At 41.2% G+C, this 8,695-nt stretch overlaps 1 protein-coding gene across 1 annotated transcript; it reads right to left on the minus strand.

Moving 5' to 3' along the window:
- Positions 1 to 2,511: 2,511 nt before the first annotated feature.
- Positions 2,512 to 8,681, minus strand: LOC144054330 (uncharacterized). The gene is made up of 3 exons (XM_077569656.1): positions 8,420 to 8,681; positions 7,158 to 7,779; positions 2,512 to 4,624 (listed from the first exon to the last, which is right to left on the minus strand). Exons 2-3 carry the CDS (start codon positions 7,761 to 7,763, stop codon positions 4,037 to 4,039), a joined length of 1,194 nt encoding a protein of 397 aa, XP_077425782.1. The 5' UTR covers positions 7,764 to 7,779; positions 8,420 to 8,681; the 3' UTR covers positions 2,512 to 4,036.
- Positions 8,682 to 8,695: the final 14 nt, after the last annotated feature.

Raw genomic sequence — 8,695 nt, forward strand, 5'->3', positions numbered from 1 at the left:
TAAATTACACGTCATCGAGAGTGCGCAAACATCTGGAAGTGGTTATTGTGGTCCAGCCACAAACTCCAAGATAATTCTCATCAAGCGCAAGGCAGCCCATGTCTCCGCCTCACTTCATCACCTTCCATTTCTCAGCTTGATCGTTACGGTGGATTTAAAAAGTCTACACACCCGTGTTTAAATGCTAGGTGATATAAAAAATACGTGACAAAGTTCATTTCAAAAACTTTGCCACTATTAATTACCCAATTAAATATTATAAGAAAAAAAATTGAGATGTGCCCATTTTTACGCCTGCCTATGAAAATAGAGCCCAATCAAGGCAGATGTGTGAATACTTTTGGCAGAACATTGTTTCAGTCAAAAGCAGGAATTTCCAGCAATTACAAGCCGTTAAGTAAATGTGACATTTTCCCATCTTTTTCGTATATCTGATATGATAGGGTGGCAACTGGCAATATGGAAGACTGACTGATTACTTTAATAAAAATCAAAGGTGCTACAGCAAAGTATTATTCTTGATAGTGTGCATATGTATTAGGGATGTAACGATATCCAAACGCAATATGATATCATCACGATATGAAGGTCACAATACGATAGCTGACAGGTACCGGCTGGCTAAGCGGTACACAGGTTCGGTGGTCGCTTAGGCAAAAACTCGGACATGGGAGGAGTTCGGTGAGGCCATGTAAAACGACTTCCGGACAGCTTCGGGGAAATTCGGGTCCACATCCGGCGTCTCAGGAGAGTAAAGCAGTGCACCATTAACACTGTGTATAGTGGAGATGGGGTGCTGCTGACCTCAACTCGGGACATCGTGAGTCAGTTGGGAGAATAAATCGAAGTCCTCCTTAATTCCACCGACACGTCTTCCTTAGAGGAAGCAGAGTCTGGAGACTCTGAGGTGGGCTTTCCTATCTCTAGGGTCGAAGTCACTGAGGTGGTTGGAAAGCTCCTCAGTGGATGAGAGTGTTCTCCGGAGTTCCTAAAGGCTCTGGATGTTGTGGGGCTGTCGTGGTTGACACGCCTCTACAACATCACGTGGGCATCGGGGACATTGCCTCTGGATTGGCAAACCGGGGTGGTGGTCTCCCTTTTTAAGAAGGGGGACTGGAGGATGTGTTCCAACTATAGAGGGATCACACTCTTCAGCCTCCCTGGTAAGGTTTTCAGGGGCGCTGGAGAGGAGGGTCCATCTGGAAGTCGAATCTTGGATTCAGGAGGAGCAGTGTAGTTTTCGTCCCGACTGTGGAACACTGGACCGGCTCTACACCCTCGGCAGGGTCCTCGAGGGTGCATGGGAGTTCGCCCAACCAGTCTACATGTGTTTTGTAGATTTGGAGAAAGCGTTCGACCATGTCCCTCGAGGAGTCCTGTGGCCGGCCAGTAGTGGCCGGAAACGGCGCTGATGTGTAAAACCCAGAAGTCGGAAGTCCGTGGCATCTACCCCATTAGCTCAAGAAAATTATGGCTCTCGGGTAAAAAAAAAGAAAAGAAAAAAGGAAGCAGATTATTATTATTGCGGAGCTCAGAATCTCTGCCTGCACCTCGAGCAAATCCGCCAAGATCGCATTAGACCACCTACACAGTACATTCTGTAAATTTGACTCTATTAACTCTTTGACTGCCAAAAACGTTAAATAACGTTAAGTAAAATCCTATGGAGTGCCAAAGACGTTAAAAGACGTTTGTTTAAAAACAGAGGTGAAACTAACCATTTTCTATTGTTGATTACTGAAAAACGGAATAAGGTAGAAACAAACTTTTTTTTTCTGATGAAAGATGAGAGTCCAATCTTTCATTTGGTAGTATGTGTGTTTCCATAGTCCAAACACATAATTTTCTGTGGACCTTGAAAGATCAGTCAAAATGCTTAAATCGGCTGGCACTGGCGACATCCCGTTCCTGAAAACGTCTGGCAGTCAGAGTTAAGAGTGGGACCAAATTGACTCAGTTTTAGAGTAAGAGTTACACTTTGAAGAGAGTAAAATAAATCACTTGAGGGTTGAGGAACGAACTCACTACCTTAAGCTTGGGAGAATGCCACACTACCAGATCAGTGGCTTGTGGTAGAGTGTCTGCCCTGTGACTAGGAAGTTGTGGGTTCCGTCCCCAGCCGGGTCATACCAAAGACTATAAAAATGGGACCCATTGCCGCCCTGCTTGACACGCATTTAAGGGTTGGAATTGGGGGGGTTAGATCACCAAATGATTCCCGAGCGCGGCCCCGGTTGCTCCCTCACCGCTCCCTCGGGGGGATGGGTCAAATGCGGAGAACAAATTTCACCCCACTTAGGTGGGTGTAACATCCAGTGGTACTTTAACTTTACCACCTGACTTATGCCACCCCTACTGTTTGCGTAAATCCAATAGGGGATATATTTTCCAAAACGGAGAGGTGACCTGTTGTTTCGACATCAATCTTAAGCTTGGGGCCTCCAACTTAACACAGATCATACCATTGTTTCGTAAATTGTACATGTGGTTATTAAGTCTTTGCAAAGCAGGTTTGGAATGACTTGGTTTAATCATCTGTGCTGAGCTCCGTACACAGAGAAGCTTACAGTATATGAATGCAATACAGATGAAAGTAACTTGAAAACACTTCTTTCTTTGAGGGAATGTAAGGAAGCAAGAAAAGTACTCGAGTTAGTCCTTTGCAGCAAATAACCCTTAAAATACATGATCCAGTGAAATGATCACAATCCACTAGTTGAGAGAACAATGTTTTTCTATAAATGTGCAAAAAGATCTCCAGTAAATGTTCAGAAGCAAAAGATTGACAATAAGGGCCTCTGCTGAACAGCGTGTGTAATTGCAAAAGCACTGCTTGTGTTTCTCAGATAGAGAAGCCAAACAGTTGAGAATCTTGTTCAGGATCGAATCAATACCTTTTTCACAAACTTTCATCATTTGCAAACACACTCGCTCTACTTCAGGAATATTACACATCTACAACAGCAATGGAAATTCTGAAGCAGCACACATCTATATTGACAACTTCTGAAATCTTTTGGTCAATAATTGCATTGAATGCAGGCTGAAATGTGTTGCATTCCTTATAGACTTCATCAGAATTACAACGCATCTCTCTTAAAGGCGAAGCCAAGTCAAGAATTTTCTTTAATGTGTTGTATGCATAATAGAACTAGACTAGTTGGGGTGCACTATCGAATGTTTTTTTAATCGATTAATCTATTGATTATTCAATCGATTAATCAGATTCAGGTTGTACTTTTTAATCCAGATTACTGTTTATTAACCAGTGATTAGTGTTTATTTCGTACTTTGTATTCGTATAGTGATGAAGGTGGATTGATGTACTATGTTACCGTTTCTGTCATTGTTTTCCAAAGTATAAAAAGATGTTTGCAAATGTCTTATTTTTATACAGAAGATAATCAGTCTTCTTTCATACAGAAATCAGTAAACAATTACTGTTGATATGCTGAAATCAGAAGATTTGGACAGGTTTAAATTAAAAATTGGCTCCAAATAATTACTCGATTATTAGAATAGTTGTCGATTAATTTGATAATCGATTACTTGTTGATTAATCAATTCACTTTGACAGCTCTACATTGAAGATATTACTGTAAAGATTTTTTTTTTTTACTTTAATAGCAACCAGCTGCTAAATAAAGCTTAAAGGGGTTTAAGCTTGCTGCTACAGAATGTGGCCATTATTGAACACATCACCTTGAATACAGTTTTATTTTATTATAAATAATTTATAATCCACAAAGTAAAAAATATACACCTTATCATTTGCACCTTAGCACTAATTTTTGATACTACTGAGAGTTCAATCATTTTCATATATTACCTATTCCAAGAATTTATTATTTTTCTTTCACCCTTTATGGTCTGATCCAATTTATTTTCCAATATCGGGACCAAAACTTGATACAAGAATCAGATTGGAGCGTCCTTAAAAATGACCAACAGTCTTATGTGACATGAGCCCTCTGAGTAGAAGGTGAGTAAAATAAAACAAGAATTGAGAAATAAAATTACATTCACAAATGGTTGGTTACCAGAGCCAGCTGTCGAGATGCTGAACACAGTAACAGGACTCTTCCAAGATGGCCGAAAGTTCCCCGTAGCTATTCTCTCTCCACGTAGGAAGTAGCCTCTCGTTGTTGAGCGCCTGCAGTCTTGGCGTCCCTTCCTGAAGGACATGATACAAGCACGGCCATCGACTCTGAATCCTCAGCCTGGTGCGTCTGTCCAATGTGATGCCGCGAACGATCTTCTTGGCTCGAAACTCACGCAGAGCGGGCAACTTTAAACAAGAGAAGACCAGTCCTCTGCTGGGTGACACGTCCAAGAACTCCAAAGAAAGTGACTCCAGAGTGTAGGAAATGCCGAGGTTCCTCAGCGGAACAAGGATGTGCAAGGTCAGAGATTTTAAATTGGGAAGGGATGTTGTTAGGGTCTGCAGCGTGGATGGAGTCACTCCTTTGAAGACCCAGAAGTACTTAAGCTCAAGAACTTTCAGCTGCTGGAACTGGGTGAGCAGAGACACTGACAAATCTGACCAGTCAAAGTGTAACCTCATTTTGGTGATACGAGGACAGCTCTGGGTGAGTTTGCTCAGCAGCTCCTGGAAGTTGTTCACCTGTCAAAACAAATTGAATTGGTTCATGAAAAAGGGAAAAACAAGCTGCGAATATAACATGAGGAAAAAATTTGGACAGTGTCTTGACATTCGGGGAAGAAGACACTATGGTAGAACTAAACAGTTCCACAACTCATTAATTCATGCACTCCCAACCATTTTCGCGAAAGCAATCCCCTTTGCTCCAGGCTGTTTTACTGGATTTTGACTGATTTTGCAAATCTCACAGAATATTGTGTTCTATTGCTATATAAACATGGAACCTACCAAAAGAAAGATTAGAGTCTCTTATTTCATCAGAAAAAAAAATGTATATTTGTATCTGTTTTGCAGCAATTAGCATTAGAACATAGCTAAATTTCATCATTATTCACAAAACTGTTGAAAACACTGTCAAAAAGAGATTGTTGCATCATGGCTCTCTTGGAACATGGATCTCTTATACTCTGCTGCCACCTGCTGGCCGTTTTTGTAATAACTACCATTACTTTAAGCATTCTCTTTAAGTCAGAGGCTGCATCAAAGCCCTCTGTATGCGGTAGCATTAAAAAAACAACAACATAAAAAACATATAAATACGCTTTTGGGAGCAAATATGTTAAAAGGAACCCTGACTGTCATTTTATCTATTTGGTTGTTACTAACATAACTATCAGATTCATTTTTCAAAATACGTTTTGTAGGAACTTTATTTGGCCATTGTTATTTATGTCGCAACGCATTCCGTACGCAGTGACGTGGAATGACGGCAGGCTCTCTGCCGAGCAATGTGAAACGCCTTTAAAGAAAGCAAGGTAAGCCTGGTAGCATTTTCAATTACAGGAGTAAAATGATTGTCCTGGCTAAAACTAGAGTAAAACGTTCACAGTTTTTGTTGACAAAAAATAGACAAATAAAATGATGTTTCTTGGAATAAAATAAAGACTAAAATGCTAGATTTATAGTTGACTAGCTATAACGGGACGAGGCTGACTAAATGTGATAAAAACTAACGAGTGTGATTGAAACTGGACTACTGATACTTAATTTAAAAATGGCGGATACAATTAACACTACTTGCGTGTCTCATGCTAGTGTGTGTAGTCTTTGCCTGAAAACAGACAACGGTGAAAATGGAGTTCCCCTTGATGGCAGGGATGACATAGATCCATTCATTTTTTGACAATAAACTGTGACTGAGCTGTTGAAAGACGTTATAAGACCTTGCTCATCAGAGCCTCCAACCACAAGGTTGGAGTTCATCAGAGGAGAGTGTGTCCTGGCATATCGCCAGGACCCCGCATTAGGTCAAGTCTGTCAGGTCAAATAGGAAGCAGATTATATGTTTAAAGTACCACTGATTGTCACGCCCATCTAAGTGGGGTGAAATTCGCTCTCCGCATTTGACCCATCCACTAGGCGAGCGGTGAGCAGCAGCAGGGGCTTGCGCTCGGGATCATTGGGTGATCCAACCCCCCAATTCCAACTTGTAATGCTGAGTGTCAAGCAGGAAGGCAAACGGGTCCCATTTTTACAGTCTTTGTTATGACCCGGCCGGGGATTGAACCCACCACCTTCCAGTCTCAGGGCGGACACTCAACCACTAGGCCACTGAGCTAATATCAATTCAAATCTATCTGCCTAGTTTGCTTAGAGACACTTGTCACCCATGAAATATTTCAACCGAAGTCACCACAACACCACCAATCTCAAAACTACACAAACAGATTTTTTTTTTCAAGTGACTAGGAAATTTGTATCCTCCAAAAATATGGATCTATTCAACACTTAATAGTGTTACAAACACATTTCAACAACTTCTTAAAATAATTGCCTAAATAAACTAAGGAAACACATTTTTTTTAACCATTTGCAGCATGAGGAGATGATTTATGCAAAAAAATATTTTTTGCCCCAAAAAGGATTTGGGCAAGTATTTTAACCCTGGAGAACCCACCGGTAAAAATTTGGCACCTATAAATTCTGCTACTCAAATAACACAATAATTTTTTTTATAAATTTAACTTCAAAAGTCCAGAGTGCCACTTCTGACCCCTGCATGGGGGCATCTAGTGGATGAATATTGCACTTACATGAGCCAGAATGGTGGTGACAAGATGGCTGGCAACATGCTGTTTTGTTGAGCTGGAAATCAATCCAAACAAAACCATCTTCTCAGCAAACCATCAGATGGTAAAATTGTGTTTTTTTTGTTAATCTATTTCATATCATGTTGCAGAATGCCTAGGAGTATGTTTTATATATATATTTTGATAAATTAGCAACTCTGAGCTAGTTAAAAAAAAGGGTTAAAGTTGAAAAAAACATATATTTTGGTGTTCAGTGAACTTATAGCAGTCATTTAATGTCTAATTCATAATTTTCCAAAGAAGAAAGGGGTTCTTGGGTTCTCCAGGGTTAAGGGTGACAATGTGCAGGTCCCCGCGTTTTATTAGCTCGAAAAGCCCACCAGGCTTTCCTTACTGTCTGTGGTTGTCTGACTGCCCATCTGTTTAATATGGAGTCAATAAATACAATCCGGATTAATAGTTACCTGGTCCATTTTAGTGATGCTGTCCTGGTGGGAACTAGAGCTGGAGTGAACTCTGAGATCCAGAGGTTCAAGAAGTGTAAACGTCCAGTTGAGGTCTAGGTGACTGAGGTCCCTGCAGTGAACATTATCCAACAGGTGGCTTAGCAGTTCACCCCACTTATTACAGCGATCCCCCAAATCAAAGCTGGCCTTCAGTGTGAGAAGGCTGGACCGCCGCGAGATGAGATGGTGCGTGTAGAGGTGAACCCAGGATTTCCATCTCTCAAACTCACGATTAGACACGAGCAGTCCCACTTGCCCCAGGTGGAAAACGCCTCGACGGGAATAGTCGGCAACCCGCCACAGCTTCCCTGAGCGAACGAGGCAACTCCAGCTCAAGCAAACCAGAGCACAGCTACATTTATCCACCTCGTTTAGGAAAGACAACACATGCAGCTGGCACTCCACCGGTAGGAGGTTGAAAGGGAAGTAGTCGTCCACTGCTTTGCGACGGTTGCTTACAGGAACCAAGGGTCTTTTACGTGGTGACATGTTGATAGGACAGAATGGTAGCCAATGCAGGACTGTAAGATTCTCCACCGGGAGGTCGTGGTCTGGCTTTGCCATAAATCTTCCTCTTCAGCTTAAAGATAAGTGAAAAAAGACACATTTTGGTTAGATAATTTGATTTGCTGCTGAATATCACCCACTGTTCTATTGAAAGACCCATCTACGTTTTAACAAAGGCGTTAAATGTCTATCATATGGACATCTCTTTTATAGAACGCTGGACTACACGCATTTGAGGTCAAATAAATTTTGAACGGACATGACAACACAGACTACAATCATGTTTTTTGTAGTTTTGTGTGCTATCTTTATGTGATGCTTTCCACATATAACACATCTGTACAACATGACTAGATAGTGAACACGAGTTCTTATTGTAGAGAGGATAAACAAACCATTCAAAGGCACGCAATGACGCAAGGGGTCCTACTTCGGATTCAGAAAACTTTATTCATCCTCATGGGTATAGTGGAACACATGTCACAGACTAATTGGCATATGTTAGGATTTTCACCAACAGATGTCACATTAATAAAAACATCCACATTTTACCAAGACATTAATCACCGGTTTATATACTGCATGTTGTTTGTTGACACCAGGTTTGGTTGATAACGTTACTGCTATTAATTTAAGTCAACATGTAGAGACTGTACTTTTACAACAATCCTGTTTATAGGTCATCATAACGGAGACAAACTACGTGTATTTACCTTTTGGTCGAACAGGCTGGGCTCCCCCGATCATCCAGTTTGTGAAGCTAACCTGCTAATGGCTAACGCAAAAAAAGAAACAAAGAAGTTTCCGATTGAAGCTATTTATTTCCACGTCGTGTCAGTAGTTGAATAGAGACGCTGCAATCGTTATGGGTAGTACAGAAGACCTAAAGCAATTTAAAAAAGCTAGATTTTGCGAATTCCGCTTGTAGCAACTTGAGCCAGACAGCTGACTGTTGTTTTTGTGTGCTGAGGGCTGAGCTGCACGTGACG

This window comes from Vanacampus margaritifer, chromosome 6 (genome assembly GCF_051991255.1).
Source record: "Vanacampus margaritifer isolate UIUO_Vmar chromosome 6, RoL_Vmar_1.0, whole genome shotgun sequence".
Classification (NCBI taxonomy): Eukaryota; Metazoa; Chordata; class Actinopteri; order Syngnathiformes; family Syngnathidae; genus Vanacampus; species Vanacampus margaritifer.

Excerpts from the sequence above, each read along its gene's own strand:
- LOC144054330 (XM_077569656.1), bottom strand. The coding sequence starts at position 7,763 with ATGGCAAAGCCAGACCACGACCTCCCGGTGGAGAATCTTACAGTCCTG. Across the intron at positions 4,625-7,157 it reads GCATCACTAAAATGGACCAG|GTGAACAACTTCCAGGAGCT; the intron begins GTAACTATTAAT and ends TTGTTTTGACAG.